The sequence below is a fragment of the Eubalaena glacialis genome, chromosome 2 (assembly GCF_028564815.1).
Source record: "Eubalaena glacialis isolate mEubGla1 chromosome 2, mEubGla1.1.hap2.+ XY, whole genome shotgun sequence".
NCBI classification, from domain to species: domain Eukaryota; kingdom Metazoa; phylum Chordata; class Mammalia; order Artiodactyla; family Balaenidae; genus Eubalaena; species Eubalaena glacialis.
In genome coordinates, this window is record NC_083717.1 from 108,440,074 (window position 1) to 108,460,176 (window position 20,103).

General features: G+C 38.8%; 1 protein-coding gene across 1 annotated transcript in view; it reads left to right on the plus strand.

The window, feature by feature from the left end:
- TTBK2 (tau tubulin kinase 2) overlaps positions 1 to 14,983 on the plus strand; it is a 157,996-nt gene extending 143,013 nt beyond the window's left edge. Inside the window, exons 13-15 of the mRNA XM_061182230.1 lie at positions 635 to 1,223; positions 10,221 to 11,494; positions 13,823 to 14,983. Of these exons, the coding sequence (XP_061038213.1) occupies positions 635 to 1,223; positions 10,221 to 11,494; positions 13,823 to 14,285 (2,326 nt within the window). The 3' untranslated portion in view covers positions 14,286 to 14,983. The remainder of the gene's footprint in view (positions 1 to 634; positions 1,224 to 10,220; positions 11,495 to 13,822) is intronic.
- Positions 14,984 to 20,103: the final 5,120 nt, after the last annotated feature.

The window sequence follows — 20,103 nt, forward strand, 5'->3', positions numbered from 1 at the left end:
GAATAGGGAACAGTTGAAGGAAGTGAAGCACCCAATTACAAACTTAAGGAGAGGAACAAGTGTATTGCTTCAACTGCTTCCCTGCAGGTGAGAGCAGTTCTCAGAAGCCAGTGCAGCCAAATACCACCAGTCACACTATTGCTTAGCCCTGTCTTTGGAGGAGTTTACTTGAATGAGTATACATTTATATACCTCTCTGAAGACAAAACAAATGCAGAAATTATTTGCCTGATGTGTATTAGCTTCCTCATTTCCTTTTGTAGGGCCTCTGCTGAGGCAAAAGCCCCTTGGGTAAGTTGTCCCTCAGTCCCTCAGAGCAGAGGTCAGAGGGCAGTGTGATTGAATTGGCAAAGCAAAGGTGAACTGGATCACACGAGTCTCCCTGGTTAACCTGCTTAGGCTTCTTTCCTGCCCGGCAGCAGGAGAGACATCTTCCTCCTACGGGCTCCATCTTCCAAAACAGGATGATGACAGGTGGAGCAGAGCGTTACCCACCCGTGAAGTGTTCCTTATGCTTTATCCGTATTGTTTTTTTCTCGTCTGTGGGTAAATATTAGTTCTGTATAGAACTTCTAGGCTATATAATAAGTATTCTCCCTAGGACAATTAAGTAACTTGTGTTCATTTTCTTAAGCTTGGAGAAAATGCAGAAGGATTCCAGTGAAGGAAAGGAATCTGTTCTCCCTGCTCTGCTTCATAAGCCTTGTGTTCCTGCTGTGTCCCGTACTGACCACATCTGGCACTATGATGAAGAGTATCTTCCAGATGCTTCCAAGCCTGCCTCTGCCAACACCCCTGAGCAGGCAGATGGTGGTGGCAGCAATGGATTTGTAGCCGTTAACCTGAGCTCCTGCAAGCAGGAGGTTGATTCCAAAGAATGGGTGATTGTGGATAAGGAACAGGACCTTCGGGATTTTAGGACAAATGAGGCTTTAGGCCATAAAACAACTGGAAGCCCTTCCGATGAGGAGCCCGAAGTCCTTCAAGTCCTAGAGGAATCGCCTCAAGATGAAAAGCTCCGATTGGGTCCTTGGGCAGAAAATGATCATTTAAAGAAGGAAACCTCAGGTGTGATCTTAGCAGTTTCTGGGAAGTGCCCTGCCACTGCCGCTTCAGAACAATATGCAGATAGGCTGGAACTCCAGGCTGGAGCTGCTAGTCAATTTATTGCAGTGACACCCACAAGTCCAATGGAGGCACAAGCAGAAGGACCCCTTACAGCAGTAAGTGATTTGCTCCTGTCATTTTTCTGTCATCCACTCAAGGTGCTATTAAGAAAGGACTAATAGTTGATCAACTAAGATTCTTCTGCAGAGGCCTAAGTTTGGCACATGGGTGCAGGGAATGATGTCTGGACTAAGTTCTGTAGTCTGTCTTCCAATGTGAAATTTCTCAAGAAGTGAGATTTTCTATCAGGATAGCGACCTAATAGGTGAAATGTCATTATGACCTAATTTCATAATAACATTTATAATTAGACCACAAGAACTGTCTATCTGCATGTGTATATATAATATGATTTTTAAAAATTTGTAATTCTAGAGATTTTCGAACTCTACATTATAAATATGGTGAGGACGGCATGTATTTAACCATTCATGGTTTGTACTTTATACTCTACACCGTTGCTAGTATCATTCTTTTTGTTTCCTTTCTCCTTCATAACCTTCATCCAGAAATTTGTCATATTTTATGTTCCTTTTAAACAGTAGTTTTCCAACTATTTTTTTCACATTTAATTTTTATTTTGATAGTAGCTTTCCAAGCTTAATGTCTGTTGTTTATAAAATAGAGTCCCAGCCTCACTTCCAGAACTTCTGCTTCAGTAGGTTTGGGATAGTGAGAGCCCAGGAATCTGCATTTTAACAAGCAGCTGAAGGCAATTGTGATACAGGCCTTCTGCAAAGGAACATTTTGAGGAAACTCACTCTTTATTCTCAGTTTGGGCATTTAGCTGGAGACACCTGTTACCCTGTTCTTATCAGTAAGCATTGGTGCCCTCTGTGACTGTGTGAGTCTCACAAAAGCCAGATATGGAGGCAACGTCTCAGGCGCGAGCAGGTACATCTGTCCTTACATGCGTGGGAGTACCAGGTTTCCTTAAATGCCGTCATCAGCTAGCAACCGTCTCTTCCAGCTCTCCAGTAACAACATTGTTCTGCAAGCTGAAATGTTTTCAATTAGAACAGAATTGCACACGCAGGTGTAAAACAGTAAGAAAAGGTAACAAAATTTGATTTTGTGTACAGCTCTGTAGGAATTTACCTGCACTTCGAAATAGAGAAATAAATGCTTGCCTCTTTCTTCATCATAGTTAGTTGGTCTTTCCTTCTTTCCTAGGACTGTTTTGTGTAGTTATACAAGTCATTCACTGCATAAAGAAACCTAGCCAAGGGGACAAGTTGGGCCTGAAATCTAACCCAAACTTTGCGAGCCAAACTGTGCATCTTTGTGTAGGGCTGTTTCCTCTTTGAGGGGCATCCTTTTCCAAATTGTACAGAGGTCCCCTGTGGGCTAGAGGCAGATCCTAATGCCTCCCTCCCTTGTCTGCATTTCTTTTTCCACCCCACCTTCCTCTTTCCATTCATTCCCTCTTTCCAACTTCCCAGATTCAGTTTCTTCTTTTCTTTGACTCTAGTATGCTATATACTCACTGTTGCTCATGCATTTTTCCAACAGCATTCTGGTGTACTTCCCTGCATAAAGGGTTTTAAACCCTCGGCTCCATTTCTCCTGGTATTTTTTACTCTCTCCCATCAATACTGTCCTATCCACAAAAATTGTTCTCATGGTTCTCTTACACTATCTGCAACATTTTCTCTGTCAAGTTTTTGGAAGACTTGTATATTATATTTGATATTATAAGTTTGACCTTATTTTCAGGTATCTTTAAATAAAAAATCTTTTTCTTAACTGAAGGTCTCTTAAATAGCAGCCTCTTCACTTGTACACTTGTGTCTAAGGTATTGAATTTACCATCTCCTTCATTTTGGGGAGCTTGGGATAAAAATATATCTTGATTCTCTTCTTGAGGCCTACATTCAGAGTTTACTTTTGCAAGCAGATGTTGTTACTTCCCTAACTTAACTACAGACACATTAAGTAGGGAGTACCACCAAATAGTCTCTCTAGATCTCTTGCAGCTCTGATCACATGCTCTAGCTTAGACAGTATGATAAAACATATTACCATTCTATGTGAATATTTTAAATTAGGACATATTCTGATGGGAAACAGTTTGTTAGTTTATATCTTTTGCATTCAGGCTTGTTTCCTCTTTATGATGATATGAACGGAAATTGTCCTGGTATCTTAAAATATGTAAAAACTATAAAAATAGGCAAAGCAAAAGTTTATCTGTATTACAGATATAGTTGGCATATTAAATCAACTGATGAGAACTTCATTCTTTAATTCTCTTTATTTCTTAGCATAGATTTGTGAACCTTGTTTAGGGCTTTCCTTATCCATATACATGAAACCACTGGTTATCAAATAGCATGTATAAATTTTTTAGATGATATATTTTGAAAGATGGATAAATTTGCTAGATTCAAAAGAAATTGGGGTTATTTTTGGAAATTAGATTTTTTTCCCCTGGGGTAAACAGTTATGAAGTTAGCCCGCTACTAATCATTTCTAAAAAGAGGCTGAAGAACATAGATTTATAGGGAGCAAAATAAGACTAAGCTTTGGCTTATAGGGGAGATATTAAATTATGTTTTGATTAGCAAATGGAGAGGCAAAATTAAGCTGGCATAAATGAACAAGGATAGAGAAGGAAACTAAAGTAACTTGAACTGCTTCTGAAACAGGTCTAACTATTGGTCCAGAATGACAGTAACTGTAGGAAAGAATGTGACCAGTTTTATGTGGTGTTGAGTAATCACTGTTGGTAGGGAGAAGGTTGGACAGGTTATTCCTTACAGAATATCATGGCAGATTGTACCACATGATCTCTTGGTTCTAGACAGTGCTTTAGAAAGGCAGTGCTTCATTTTAGCATCACCTTTGGAAACACTATAAATGTGACTGGAGAATAATAATACCACCTATATGTTACCTTTTGCTATGTAACAAATTACCCCAAACTTAGCAGCTTTAAACAGCAGTTATTATTTCACACTTTTTCTAAGGGTTGGGAATGCAGGAGTGGGTTAGTCTGATGGTTCTGGCTCAGGGTTTCTCGTGAGGTTGCTACCAAGCTGTAGGCCGGGGAAATCATCATAGGGTTGGACGGGATGGGAAGATCCACTTCCAAGCCCACTCACATGGTTGTTGGCAGGCCTCAGTTCCTCACTGGATGTTGGCCAGAGGCTTCAGTTCCTCACCACGTAGGCTCTCCATACTTGACATGGCAGCTGGCTTTTTCAGAGAGTGAGGAGAGAAAGAGACAGAGAAGGGGGCGGGGGTGGTGGTGGAGAGAACACCCTCCACCGAGGTAGAAGCCACACTGTCTTTTACAACCTGATCTCAGAAGGGGCATATCATCATTTCTGCCATATTCTATTGGTCACACAGACCAGCCTTTCCTCATACCAGGGGATTGTCAACATACTGAAAGACTTTCCTCATTGACTTGTTTTTCAGACATTGAGAAGAAGAAAAGCAGGAGTGGGAGGTGTAAAATAATGCACAGAGAAGGAGCAGGACAAAAAGAGAGTCACATGTACTTTTTTTGTCATCTGTTAGTCAGCATCTATTAAGAGGATTCCTCTGGCTGTATTTACAGGAATTACCAATACCAGTACTATGAGAGTCAGATCAGCAGTTGATTGCATTGCCTTAATTCTGTTCTTTCAGCCCTTCAGTTCCGTGAGGTGTCTGCTAAGTTCCAGGCTTTCTGCTGTACCTCAGGAATAAACAGTTGGCACCAACCTGTTAGGTTGACAGTGAAGGCCTATATCTAAACATTTACCTTAAAGCACGTGAAGTGATTGTGGTGGAGCTGTGTACACAAATGAGAACACAGATAAATCTGCCTAGGACAGGGGAGTGCAATGTTGGGTGTTTTAATTTTCTCAACTCTTATTTTCTAATTTTATTTACCATGGTGAAGATATATTACTTTCAAAAATAAGAGGACTTTGAAGGATGAATAAGTTTGCTGGAAGGAGATGCAGGGGTGTCAAGCAAAAAACACAGCATGTACAAAGGCAGAGAGGCTTGAAACACCAAAATTCAGAGTATTTAAATAAGTAATCCAGAATGTTAGGGCGAAGGAAGGAGGCTGAAAATGAGCTGCACAAGTGAGGTGATAAAGGGCCTTGACCTGCCATGCTGAGGTACATGGGATGCAGGACAAGAAACGGCCAGGGTTGAGGGAGGGGAGTAACGTGCTCTTTGGGAGCCATGGAGGGAGAATGGCTGGGGCAGCAGCCAGTGAGGAGGCTTTGGCATTAGTTCAAGCAAATATGAGGGCTTGAACTGTGAATCATGAAAATCTCAATGAAGACTTGAGACATTTCAGTAGTGCAGCTTACCTGAAATAGTAGCTTCATGTGGCTTTTCCAGTGTTCCACTGAATATTTGGAGCCCTTGTACACCTGGAGTGACTATATGAAAGCTCATGGAGTTACTCAGAGTCTCTATTGAAAAATGAATGATCCATGTAATTAATAGATGAGTGCTTTAATAGTGTGGAAAGGTAAGGACTTTTTGGATTGATTGCCACCATGGTTAACTTCTTGAAATGGATTTTGTAGGAGAGTTGAATGCATGTACATTGACTAGGGAGTGGCTAAATGTCCTCTGTCTGACCATGGATTTCTATTTTTGATCTGGAAAGTTGGGTCATTATAATTATAGAAAAGTTTTGTTTCTATGAGATTACATCTCTGGAATTATATATGATGGTATAATTCAATCCAAGAACGGTCAGAAAGGATGAGAGACAGGATGGACCGACTTGGGAAGTAAAAAAAAGCCCATTTGTGAAGTGTTCAAGTAAAAGACTGGACTGTCATTTGGGAGAGGCTTCACAGAAGGAACCCAAGCGTCCAATGGTTGATTTACTCATATGTTCAACATTTATTGAGCATCTACTGTATGTCAAGTACTGTGCTAGGCATCAAAGCCCAGTGACTCTCCTCACTATTTAAGTGCTGTAGATGCTGTGATAGAAATCTATAGGTTGTGGAAGTTGGGGATAGTTGGACTAGATTTATCCCCAAAGTGTCTTCCAAGATTGTATGAAGGGGCTTGAAAAGTGACTATTAAATCCTGTAGCCATGTATGTGATATATAATTACAGGGCAGCCAAGAAATATTATATCAATCTGTCTTTTCTGGGACTTCTATTCTTTGGGTGTGAGTTGTGACTTATTTATGATTCCTAGTACCTCTACAAAATTTTTATAACTTCAGATTCCCTTAAATATACATTCAACTATTAATAATGAGTGACTGTCTCTGAGGAGTGGGGTAACAGGGGAAGGGAAAAAACAACTTTTACTTCTCATTTACTTAGGTCTTGAGGCTTCAGGTTTTCAGTTTTACCCACCTCTGTAAGCAAAGACTTCTGCCCTCTCCATTCCTTACCACCGCATCAGCCCTCATATCTATCCATATAAGCCAAACCACAAAATAACAGTATCTTCAGCAAAAGTAACCAACATAAATGCGGTCAGAGTAAGCGACAGGGGTAAAGAGTGAGAGAGTGAGACATTCTTTTAGGATGTATGGCCTCTTAATATGCACATGTTACTGCAACTGTGTACTGTCTTTATAGAAATAAAAATTTGGTACATAAAAACATGGTTCAATAATAGTAGCTTAGTTTTATTCATAGTTTTCGACACTTGTATAAAGTATTATATAAAGATGCTTTAAACAAAAGTCTGCAGTGGAATTTAAATAGCCCAAAGAAATTTGAATGGTTAAAATTTAATTTTTTTAATAGGCCTGGAATTAGGCCAAGAATAACTCAGTTATTCTTGGCTATAGTAGGAACCAATAAATTATTCTACGACCTATATCTCTTCTAAATTATTTGCCAGAAAAACAAAATGAAATATAGATATTTCATATACCATATTCCTTTCATTTGGAAGAGAGACTATTTGGTATGAATGTTGAATTTACCAAGGTTTTTATTATCTTAATAGCATTACTATCCTTGAATGAGAGGAAAGTAAAAGGATAATTTGTAAGTTAAAATGTGAATAGTTGGTTTGCAGTTTATTGTCTCTTGCTGTGTGGCCAGTTCTGAACACGGGGTAACTATAAAATAATGAGGCTGCTTTATCTGAACTAAAAAGTAATGAGACTGATGTTAGTCAAATTCAGTACTAGACATTAATAAAAATAAGAAAATTTGAAAGAAATGGAAAACATTGAGGTGATTTTCTAATTCTATAGAAAGGTGTACCTGATACAATTAGAGAACAGAAGAAAGGAAATGATTGAATTCATGCCTTGATGAAATGTTTGTGAATTAGAGAAATTAAACATATAAAGGATGTATATGGCTTACTGGCAGATCATTAATTCAGTCTATAGAGTGTCCCAAGTATGGGAATTGCTTTTGTGTCTTCATAGTCTAATGTTAAGGAAGCTGTTTTCAGCTATACTTAGAATTAGCTTTCTTTTCTCTGTATGCGGCTATTGATCTTTGGTTTTGCTCATCTTGATAGATAATGTTTTTATTTTATTTTTTTTAATTTTTTTTTGCAGACTCAGTTTCCCAGACTTCATTTGAGAGTGTGTAGTACATGTCAGTAAGTAGGCTTTGCTGTGAGGGACTTTCAAAATCCTAGAATCCTGTCCCTAACTTTTTTTGACTGTGTTTTTCTTCATTTGTGAAATTTGTGTAAATAAAAGTACTCAATTAAAATACTGGGCAGCTATGAAATGGAATCAGTAAAAATGATTTTAGGAATATTTTATAAATTAAAGTGCTATATAAATATTATATTACAATAATTTATGCAGCTTCTCATAATTGCTGAGAATCTTTTCAAGAAAATTAATTCTTCTCTCCAGTGGTTCATGTATCTTTTCTATATACAAGATTATCATCTCTTTTTTCATACCATACATACACAGACATTTATATCCTGAATCCAGATGAGTTAGGCTCAGAAGTGCATTGATTCTGTAGCTTCAATCTCAGAAGACCAGTGGAGTGTTATTTTTGTAAATAATGCTGATTTCATTTTGGCTGATGTACTTGGAATTACATATAATAATGAAATGACTGTTGGTTTATTTTGAATGTAAATATAGTCATCTCCCTAGTTATTTGGTATTTAATATAATTTCATAACTGCTTTTCTTATCACCATCACTCTCAGGTCTTAAAAAGTAAATTTTGAAGAGTAAATAACTATAAATTTTAAGTTCCAATATCATTTTTAAAAATACTAGAAAATTGCCATCTGCCTATATTTAGTATAATGAAAGAGAGGTACAGGTATGAGGTGACTTCCTGAAGGGCGACAGCACCAGTAGAACTTACTGCCTTTTCCCCAAGGTCATTGTAGGTCTGGGCTTATTGTGAGAATTCATGTCTGAACCTAGCCTGTCTTGGATTAACCTGACGGAGCCTCAGTACACCGACTCCATTCAGGAGCTATTCCAGGACATTAGTTAGGTGTTTTCTCCCTGGGCTGGGCTTAGGGTAAGCTTTGCGTGTTCTTAAACCTAATTGTATTCCTGACACACAGAGAAACAGATCTAAACAACTTATCTGACTCTGGAGCCAAATGGGTTTCTTGGTGTCATTGGACTAGAGATGGGGTCTAAGTGAAATCTCCCATGACAGCTCCAAATTCATTTTGCTTCGAATTCAGACCAATTTCCATAGATTTATTAGAGCTTAATGGGCTTCATTAAATGATTTTCGAGTTGTTTAATTTCTCAAAAAGGCTTTTTTCCTTACCAGTTTATGTGGTTGACATTTTCTGCCTCCTTACATGTCACTTAACAAATGTGAAGATGTAGGTGTCTTTAATGTATTTTTTAAATTTAATTTTATTTGTTTTTCACTGCGTTGGGTCTTTGTTGCTGCGCACAGGCTTTCTCTAGTTGCAGCGAGTGGGGGCTACTCTTCGTTGTGGTGCGCGGGCTTCTCATTTCAGTGGCTTCTCTTGTTGCGGAGCACGGGCCCTAGAGCACGCAGGCTTCAGTAGTTGTGGCGTGCGGGCTTAGTAGTTGTGGCACATTGGGCTTAGTTGCTCCGTGGCATGTGGGATCTTCCCGGACCAGGGATTGAACCCGTGTCCCCTTCATTGGCAGGCGGATTCTTAACCACTGTGCCACCAGGGAAGTCCTGTAGGTGTCTTAAAGAAAGGACATTCTTATTAAACATTGAATCTTATTCACATAGAATTGAAATGACCTCTGTGGAAGGATGGTAGAATTTCATTTATAATAGGCTTGACCTTAAAAAATTAAAGAAGATATAAAACATTACTAAACATCTTTGTGTTTGCTTATAGGAAAATATTAATAACATTGATTTACAGAATTTATGGGAAACAACAAATGCATGTAAATTTGGAGTTTTTCAACTTACAATAATTTACCAATAATTTTTCCCTAAGATCCTGTATCTGGATTCTGGCAGGAAATAGCTGGCACACTCACAGGGACTTGGAGAAAATCTAATGAAAGGAACTTTTTACAGACGTGTGGGTAGGGTTTAAGAGAGCCAACAGGAACAGAAATAGAGGGAGCTATTCCTATTCTGAGTCCTGAAAGAGAAGGAAGAGGGGCAGTTAGCAGAACCTGGTAAGAGTCATATCTATAGGAGAGGGGACCATGTGACAGAAGCTGTGGCCAGGAGTGGTAGAATGTACCACCGAAGCTGCAGTCCCTCGGGAGGAAGCAGAGAGAAGTAATACCCAGATCTTTTTTGCCTCCAACTCCCTGATTCTCTGTTGGTGCTGCCCATTGGGCAAACACAACCAGAATTCAGAAGGCAAGGGAGCCTGGATAGTGCGGTCAGTAGAAATCAGTCTTCCAGAGTACAGAGCAAGCTAAAGAAAAGGCAGGGATGAACCTAGAGGGAGACTGTTCTGTACAGTTTCTGAGAAGGGGAGCTTGAGTATCATGCATTTTTATTCAGAATTGTTCATTTTAAGTATGAGTTGGGCAAAGTTGGTTGGGATCTGCGTTCCTCTTATAAATTAGAATTTGAGGTGTTAACTCTCAACTCATACATCTTCATTTATAATTCCACATTATTGCACTTAACTTTTTTTCTCTTCTCTCTCCAGATTACAATTCCTAGACGTTCTGTGGCATCTACACAGTCGACTTCAGGTAGCTTTCATTATGGTCAGCAGCCAGAAAAGAAAGACCTTCATCCCGTGGAGCCCACTGTGGAACTTTACTCTCCAAGGGAGAGCTTCTCTGGCTTGGTTGTGACAGAGCGCGAACCTCCTAGTGGAGGAAGCAGAACAGACTTCGGGCTTCAGATAGATCATATTGGTCATGACATGTTACCCAGCATTAGAGAGTGTGACAGCTCCCAAGACCTGGGACCAAAAGACCTTCCTGACCATAACAGGCTGGCTGTGAGAGAATTTGAGGGTCTCCCTAGGGAAACGGGAGAGAAAAGCATGCTTGTGGGGTCAGATAATGAAGATGAGAAGTTGAGTAAAGGGCAGCCTTATATTGAGATCTCCCCTCTCCCAGGAGACTTGGTGACGGTGGAAAGGGATCACTCAGCTACTACTGAACCTCTTGATGTGACAAAGACACAGACTTTTAGTGTGGTGCCAAATCAAGACAAAACTCACGAGATAGTGAAGCTTTTGGCAGTTGGAACTTCAGCAGTATCTCCACGAGTTATTGACCGACATGTTGAAGGACAGATAGGCCAGGTGGCAGCAGCGCAAAAAGGTAAGATATCTAAGGAAGATGACATCAAGAGTGAAGACTTGCTGAGTCATCAAGGAGACCTCTCTACTCTTTTGCACCAAGAGGGTAAGAGAGAGAAAATTGCCCCTAGAAATGGAGAACTATTTCATTCTGTTTCAGAGAGTGAACACTGTCCTCCATCCCGGAAGGATGTGGTTAGGTCATCCTTTGTAACTAGACACAGCCGAATCCCTGTTTTAGCACAAGAGATAGATTCAACTTTTGAATCATCCTGTCCAGTCTCTGCAAAAGAGAAGCTCCTCCAAAAGAAAGCTTATCAGCCAGATCTAGTCAAGCTTCTGGTGGAAAAAAGGCAACTCAAGTCTTTCATTGGGGACCTCTCAAGTGCCTCTGATAAATTGCTAGAGGAGAGATTATCCACTATTCCTGCTCCTTTTTCTGAGGAGGAAGTCTTCACTCCCTTTTCAAGACTGGCTGTAGACTCACACCTGAGCAGGTCAGCCGAAGACAGCTTTCTGACACCCATCATCTCCCAGTCCAGAAAGAGCAAAATTCCAAGGCCAGTTTCATGGGTCAACACAGATCAAGTCAACAGCTCAACTTCATCTCAGTTCTTGCCTCGGCCACCACCGGGAAAGCCACCCATGAGGCCTGGAGTAGAAGCCAGGTAATGCTGTGTGCTCTTCTCCCTATGTTAAGTGTGTAGCATTATTTCTGTGTCTGCTTGATTATGTCATTGATTTCATTTCTTTGTTGCCTGCTTCTGATCATTTACTTCCTTCCCTGCCTTTCCCAAGCCTTATAGCATAGTGTAGTTGAAAGGGTCAGTTTGATCCAGGTTAATTCTTAGCTCTCCCACTTTCTAGCAGTGTGAACCTCAATTTCCTTATCTATAATATGGGTAAAACATTTGCTAATGGTTTTGGGAAGAGGAAATCAGGTAGAATATGTCTAGAGCTTTGTTTAGTGCTTTTTAGCATGAACAAAGGTTATGTCTCTTTCCCAGTCCATTTTAACTAGATACTCGGTAATTTTCTAGTTTTGTCCAGTCAGAATCCCATTATAACAGATGTCATTATGATGTCAAATTCTGGGGAAAGATACTATGTCTATAATATGATGAATGGACCCTAGTAACTTCTATTTATCTGATTATAATGAATTAAACAAACAAATCCTTTAGGGAGTTTCCCTACATCTGATGATATACAGGACCATACATAATAAAGATATTGCCTTAATATTTACTGTGTGGTATCCTTGTTTATTGAAATATTCTTATGTGTAGTTGACCATGGAGTGATTCTATTTTTAAGAGGGGAAAATATTGGGAAGTAATGAACCAATGAAGAGTGCTTTCCTTGGAGCCATTACTCACTTTTCAGAGTAGAATGGTCTAAACCCTTGGAGAAGAAGCAAAAGGATAGTCTTTTAACAAAAACAAAGTGGACATCAAAATAAATTTACCTGAAAATTATAGCTTGTTCTAGATAATAGGCCTCCACCTGTTATAAGGATTTCTGAAGTATATTAAAGTGAGGTTCTATCTGTATCATTACCCAGCAGAACTTGCTACCCTTACCTAAAGTTAAGTTTAGTTTTGACTTGCCCTAGGGTTTCTTTCAGGTTCAAAGGTAACTAAACACTGGATTTGAAATGACCATGGAACTAGACTTCAATGGGAAAAATGGTGATGAGTAAACAGCAGTCATTTAGCTGAGACATTTTAAAAAGATGATTCCATGGACAATATTAACCCATCCCCCCTTTTACTTGGCATCTGTGCTTAATAGAGATAGTATATCTGTGGCTTGAGCTGCTTTGGACTGCAACAAACAAATCTTAATTACTATTTACTATTTAGAACTTTACATGTCCCCTCAAAGTAGAACTTGGTAACTTGATAACAAAGCCAAATGTGTGGCATTGTGCCAGATATTACAGAGCTGACCAGCCTGAAACTCATCTGGGAATTCAGCGGGAACTCAACTTTCCCACAAAGGTCCTGGCACACAGGAATTATCTTATTCCATTCTTCAATTTTTACAATAAGATCCATGAAGTTAGGCTTAACCAGAATGAGTTTCATGTCATTTGTCAGTATAAGTAGATGGTGGGGAAGGAAGAAGGGAGAAAATTCAGAGAAAAAATCAGTAACTTGTTGCTGATCCATAATGGTGATGGTGGCTGTATATGTCCCCTGCATCCTGCAGGTGCCAATAAAACTTGGAAGTTCTTCTCCCATTTCCTTCTGTAAGGAGTGGCATGTCAGCAGTTTGAGGTTTAAATTCTTAAACTGAATGGATTTTAGGCCAAGACAGAAAGATATTTAGGGCAGAGGAGACATTGCTATTCATATGAATGCTTTCTAGATGGCTTGGTTGCCAGTAAGAGAGGCATTCGGCTCTCCTGAATCTCAGGGTATCGTCAGGGGCAGAAACTGAGGCCCAGAGAAACCAGTGACTACTCTTTTCTTTTGGAAATTATTAAATGAGGTTGAAATATATTTTTATCTGTAGTTCCTGCTGTTGGTGAGTACTGTTGAAGACTTATATTGTGGAGTTTAATGTTTGCATAAGTATATATAGAATTCCTGTCCTAGAAGCCTTAAACAAAATTGTTTACTCTCGCTCATGTGCTAACATGCTAGAGACATTTCATTAAGTTAATTCTAAAATGGGAAGAGCAACCATGCTGTAGGAGGAAGGGGCTTAACAACATGTAAGTGCTTCTGGATGGCAGACATCCAATTAAGTACTTTACTGCACTTGACTGCTCAGTAACCCTGTGAGATAGATAATATTCCCCTTCAAAGCTGGGAGAGGTTAAATAATTTGTCCAGGGTTATACAACTGGTATATGAAAGAGTAACTCCGCATCCTCTGTTTCCTGATTTTGACTCACATCATACATATTATGATTTGGGACATTGTGACTTTCTAGGCACACTTAAAGTGAATTAAAATGAAAATAATTATTCTCTGTTTTTTTCTAGGCTCCGCAGATATAAAGTCCTAGGGAGTAGCAATTCTGACTCAGACCTTTTCTCCCGCCTGGCCCAAATTCTTCAAAACGGATCTCAGAAACCCCGGAGCACTACTCAGTGCAAGAGTCCAGGATCCCCTCACAATCCAAAAACACCACCCAAGAGTCCAGTTGTCCCTCGCAGGAGTCCCAGTGCCTCTCCTCGAAGCTCTTCCTTGCCTCGCACATCCAGTTCCTCACCATCTAGGGCTGGACGGCCCCACCATGACCAGAGGAGTTCATCCCCGCATGTGGGGAGAAGCAAGTCACCTCCCAGCCACTCAGGATCTTCCTCCTCCAGGAGGTCCTGCCAACAGGAGCACTGCAAACCCAGCAAGAATGGCCTGAAAGTATCCAGCAGCCTCCACCACCACTCGGCCAGCACTAAAGCCCCCCCAGGGAAGAGTAAGTCAGCCAGTAAACTCAGCAGATAGGAGCTGGGCTGCATCTCTGTGGAAGGTGTGAGATCTTCCTCCTAAATCTGATACGTGTGTGTCCCTGTACAGTCTATTTAAAAAAATCAGTGTTGATCTTGTCTTGCAAAAGAAAGTAACATGATAAAATATTTATAAGAAGATATATGATAAGAAATTACCTAAGATAGGCAGCAAGCAGATCAGGAATCAATGTCTTTGCATAGGAAGGGGCAAGCCAGCAAAATCCAAGGGGGTAAAACTGGCTAAATGAACTCTCATTTCTTATCTGCCTTCAAAACAAAAATGTTGAAGGTAGGGGGTGGATTGGAATTTTAAGGGGTTTAGCCTACTTTTTTTAAGGCTCTACTTAAAGATTATATAGCAAAAGTGAAACTTCTCACTTTAATATTTGCTTTCCAAACTTCCCAACCTCGGAGAGTCAGAATTGCTCCGATATTAGAGTATGTAAGAAGTGTGTTGCTGGGGAGCCAGTGCTCATATACATTTGGCTTGTGTGTTTATCTGGTGTATTGAGAGTTCACACCTTTACTTTGCCTCATTCCTAGTACCCTCCCTGGATTTCACATTTTTTAAAGTTAGTGTTTGTCACCTGATCCAATCTCTCTTATTTTAACAATACATTCTAATGTGCTTTTAGCAGCACATGCTGAGAATTTCAAATCCAATTACTTTTTTAAATCCCCTAATATTTCTCTTTGGAGCAACAGTTACTTAACTCAGTATATTTTTATTGTGAAAAATAACTGATGAAACTTAGGTAAAGGAAGGAAAAGTCTAAATAGAACTACTTTGCAGGCTTCAGTGCTTTAGGGAGAGGGACAGAGCGTGGAGTAATACCCTTCAAGATAGAAGAACCCTCTTTCCCCTGTTAGTTTCCTCCTTGTGGAAGGAAGACTGACCAGAGTAGACCTTGCTTCCTTAAATCTTCTAGGTACCAACTATTTCTACTATCAACCTCCAAGACAATACCAGGGAAGTACATTGCTGTGGAATGTGACTTTATGCTTTTAGAGCTTTAGAAAGAAAAATAGGAAGAAATTAGGTATGTTGAGGCTTAAAATTCTCAAACTTTGTATTTTATACATTTAGCCAATAAGGAATGAGTATCTGAGGAAATAAATTTAGGCTCAATATTTATCTTTTAAGGTTTTATTACCTGCTTCACCTGTGCTTTAGTTTGAATATTTGGGCTTCTTGACCTGATTTCCATGTAATCTTAATTTATAAAGCTGTAAGGAGGATCATATTTGTTCTGATCTCACTCTTCTGCTAAGAGGAATCAGTCAAAGTTAAATTATACTAGATTTTTAAAATGAGCTCTTTTATACTCACAGTTTTTGTGTTGTAAAGACCTTATTAAGGTCAGGTAAATTGGTCTGCTTGCTGTTGAAATTTGCCTTCTAGCAAACATCTGTGCTTTCTCTTTGACCTTGTGTTTGCTGCCAAACCTAATATGGTTGAATTGGAAAACAGAAAAAAAGATATTCCCTCACCAAGTGAACATATTCTAATGCTGCATCAAAGCTGCCCTGAAGCTGCACTGAACTTATCTTGTTCTCTTTATCTGTGTTGAGCTTTTTGAAAAAAAAACAAAAAACAAAAACTCAAAACACTATTGAGGCATATACGGTCTCCCATAAGAAATATAGCGTAGTGTGGAATCTTAATTTCTCTCCGGTTTCAAGACTACAGAGGAATGCAATAGATAAGACATATTTGCTGTTTAACTAAAGCAACTGTAATATTGGAAGACCAATCCTTCTGTATTATATTGTATAATAGTTGCTATAACACTACTTGCATGTCTTCATGGTAAATTATATAAATATTTATAAATATATAGAGAAACATATGCTTATATAAAGTCATTCTTTCTCATTCTCCATTTGTAATTTCAAGATCACAGATGGTAAAATTACTTTTTATTGTGTGCCTCGTGTACACTTGGGCCTTGTCTATCTTCATTTTCTGAAAATACGTTCTTGGCATGTGACACTTAACATTCTTTTTGCCTTCCTTGTGAATAATGCAAAGGTTGGCAGTCTTTAACAAGCCAAGATAGGTTATTTAATTTTCATTTTTAAAAGATTTTAATAGGGGAAAAAATTACTAGGACACGCTTGTAATACTGGTTCAAAGATTTGTCATGTTAATTACATAATTCCATCCTTATGGTTAGAGTGGATAAACTAGGATGATAATCATGGGTCTGACATAAATTGATTTAAAAAAAAAAAATCTCTTAAAAATTACCATTCTGCTTTCCTCTTTTCACTTCACTTGGGGAGGTGGGCGGTGGGAAGTAATCTACAATTAAGAAATTATCTTTTTCCTGTTGTATTAGCTAAATTGTGCTAAAAGCAGCCAGCTTTAAATCCTGAGCCCTCTAATCAGAAATGTGCTCATGGTAACTATTTGAAAAGCTGATGAGGCTGCAAACTGTAGTATGTGTGTTATTTTATTTCTTATTGGCATTTCTCTGCTAGAAGTCAAAACTGACAGTGATGGCAACATGGCAACTGAATGTTTCCTCTCTTTTTTGGTTCCTTCCATTTTTCTCCCAGCTTTTGCACTGTGTTGCCCCCCTTTTCTAAATGGCACTGACAAACTCAAGATCCAGAGAGAAACAGCCTTGTTGCGTAAGAATATTTTATTTTGCATGTAGAGAAAAGAGTTAACCAAAGATATTTCTGCTCTGATACTTTCAAAAGAAGACAGATTAATTATATCTCATGTATCAATAGATCCACTTAAGAGGACTATCTTGTATAGAGATTTACTCTACGGTTTTTAAAAGCAGTTTGTGCTTTTAGATTTTAGATGTCTTGGGCTAAAAAGAGATGTTGGCAGCCCTGAGCAAAGCACTTTTGGCACAAGGATTTTTGTTTTTGTTTTATTTTAGAGTATGATACAGAAAATGAGTTGGGTTTTGTTGTTGTTGGTTCTTTTTTATTTATTTTTAACTTTTTTAGTGATGGCATATTTCAGATTTCAGTGACAAACATAGATCATCCAACTGATTTTAAACCAGTTTGATTATTCTACCTAAGGTGAGGGACATGGCCATCAATTAAAGTCAAGCCAAACTATATTGAGTAGTATGGGGCAGAAGTTAAAATTACCTTTTGACAACCAGGTGCCTCCTAGTTTCTCCTTTCACAACAAAATACCTAGTCACACTTGCCCTTACCCTCCCTTGTCTAGTCTTTGGAATTACTTGGGTGGAGCAGAAGATGAAATTAGCGACAGTTCAGTCCCTTTAGGTAGCATTATTCCTAAATTATGCTGCCAAATCTCCAGGGTGTAGATTGTTTGAAATATTAAAATTCCACATAGCAGTCTTTTGCACAGCTTAAAGGCATTTAACTTTAATGTGTAGTGAACAAAGAATGAAAATTGGGTCATATCAAATTTAACTTTAAAGCACAGATTATAAACATTTTCGAATGGTAAGTCTTAAGTAGGCACTCTTATTCTCAACTTGGTGTGCAAGCTGGCCTTGCTGACAGTGGCATAGTTACATTTACTGTTTTTTGAGTTGCATGTTGTGGAGTGAATGCTTTTTTGTTTTTGGGGGGTTTTCTTGAGTTAACAAGTTAATCAAGTCCTAAATTAGTGGCAAAATGGTAATTGAGACCCACTGTTGTCATTATCCACTCTATATTGTTTGCTTTAAATACTAAACAAATCTCAGCTGCTTACTAATCCAGCTGACTAGGGTACAGTATCTGTTTCGCTCTTAGCCACTATGGGAATTTGAAGTTCTTCTGTAATCATCAGAGATTCCTTCCAGGCCACAGATTTTCATGTGAATGTTTGTATGGTTATATTCAATTGACAAGGAAAAGTGTTGGTGCATGTTTTATAAACCCAGACGCAGACAGTTAAAACGATAACTAGTTTTTCTATATCCAGTAGCTTTGAATTAAAAACATTATGCTTTTTCCCTCAAGAGCAGAGGATTCTTTGTTCTAGGAACTACATTCTTAATCTAACATTAGGAATTGGTGATAGGAGAAACAGGATCTAGAATTCAAAATTTAGTGTCTTAGGGGAAAAATGCATCTTACTCTGGCTATTTGAAAATACATTTATTTGTAGATAAGTCTAGATTTAGTCTTGAAGATCAAAATTTTCACATTTTAAAACTTTTCATTCCTTGCTATCTATCAAAACGTGGCATATGTTAGGGAACCATTTCTTCTGTCATGTTCATGTGTTTTGGAATTAAGTTATTTGCGTTCACTGTTTTAAAATCTGCCCATTTCTGTTTATATGTATTTACCACAGATGTGTTGGGACTTTGCCTAAAGGGAGAGATATTTCAGCACCTGTATCACTGAGGAGATAGAACGGTTGGTGACAACTGTATTGTTTAGTTTTCTTGAGTTTGGTTCTGTAGACAGTTTATTTGCAGAATAGTTATTTATCTGTGTTCTAATATAAAAAGTATTATGGCATGGATTAAGGCATGTAACCACTATAGTAGTCTTCACGTGTCAATATTTTACCCAAGTTCAGAAATCACAGGTGCATATTTAGACCTTAACTTAGAGAAGGGAGCCAGAGGCAGTTCCAGTCCTCAGACCATATGGAAAGATGTAGTACATTGAAAACCCCAGGTGGTTGTTAGGACATCCCACTTCCCTGTCCTCATCCAATAGAACTCTGGTATATACTTCAAGGATGTGGGAGTAGTGTGGAAACATATCATTGGATATTCTCACGAGTTTGGCTGTCCCTCTGGAAATATGAGAAATTTAAGCCAGTTAGACTCAGGAGCCTGCAGAATCTGTTGCCAACATTGCTAGGGAGAACTGCAGGAGATAAATGGGGAATTCCTATAGTTCTTAGGTAACTCCAGGACATGGGACAAGGATCCCCCTATTCATTTAAAGGGGAATTGGATGCTGCACATCCAATTGGACATGAAGTGATGATATTAAAGTCTTGACCCATCAGTACATTTTCTAATTCAGTTGTGAATACCTGCTCCAACTTTTAAAACATAAGCTTGATGTTTACTCCCCTTAAGCAAGTTTAGAAAATTGCTTGATGTGATACACAATCTCAAGACACTGAATAGCCAAGCCGAAACCTTTACTCAGTAATGATTTGAATATTTCCTCAGATTTTGCTGGATCCTTGGTCTTAAGGAGACATGTAAAAGATGTGAAGCCTTTTTCTTCATTGCCCTGTGAAACTTTAACAAGATCTGCCTCTTTAATTGAAGTGACAGATATGGGCACAGTATGTATCACTGATGATACTGACATATCTCTCAGATACCCTGGGCCAGGGGTTCTGGGTTCCTTGACCTAGAGAATAGGATTCAGTGAGGCAGACCTTTGAGCCCATGTGACTATAGAATTTGCTGATGATATAATTTTACACACTAACGATAGGAAATTTTATCTCTCTTTTCAGTAGTTTAATATTGTTTCATATTGTGTACATAAGTGTTCACTCACCCACTTAAAAACACTAGGTAAACCAAATTTTTATATAGACTACCCTTGCCATATGTTGCTTTTTTCCCCTCTTAAAATATACAGTTAAATCCTTAAAAATTCATGCACGGCACTTCACCATACCTGGGGCCTGTCTGGGTGTTCTTCTCTCATCCACAAGGGATAAACAACCTACCAGAGCTTGAATGTGATTTATTTTAGGGATCAACCCAGGGAAGGGGAAGCCCTTGGGATTTTTTTCTTTTTAAACTATTCACCAGTTAGGTAAATTAGTTCACTAAGGTAAAAAGCATTCAGAGATACAAAGATAGGAAGCTAAAGGAAATTTAACACTGTGCCACTTG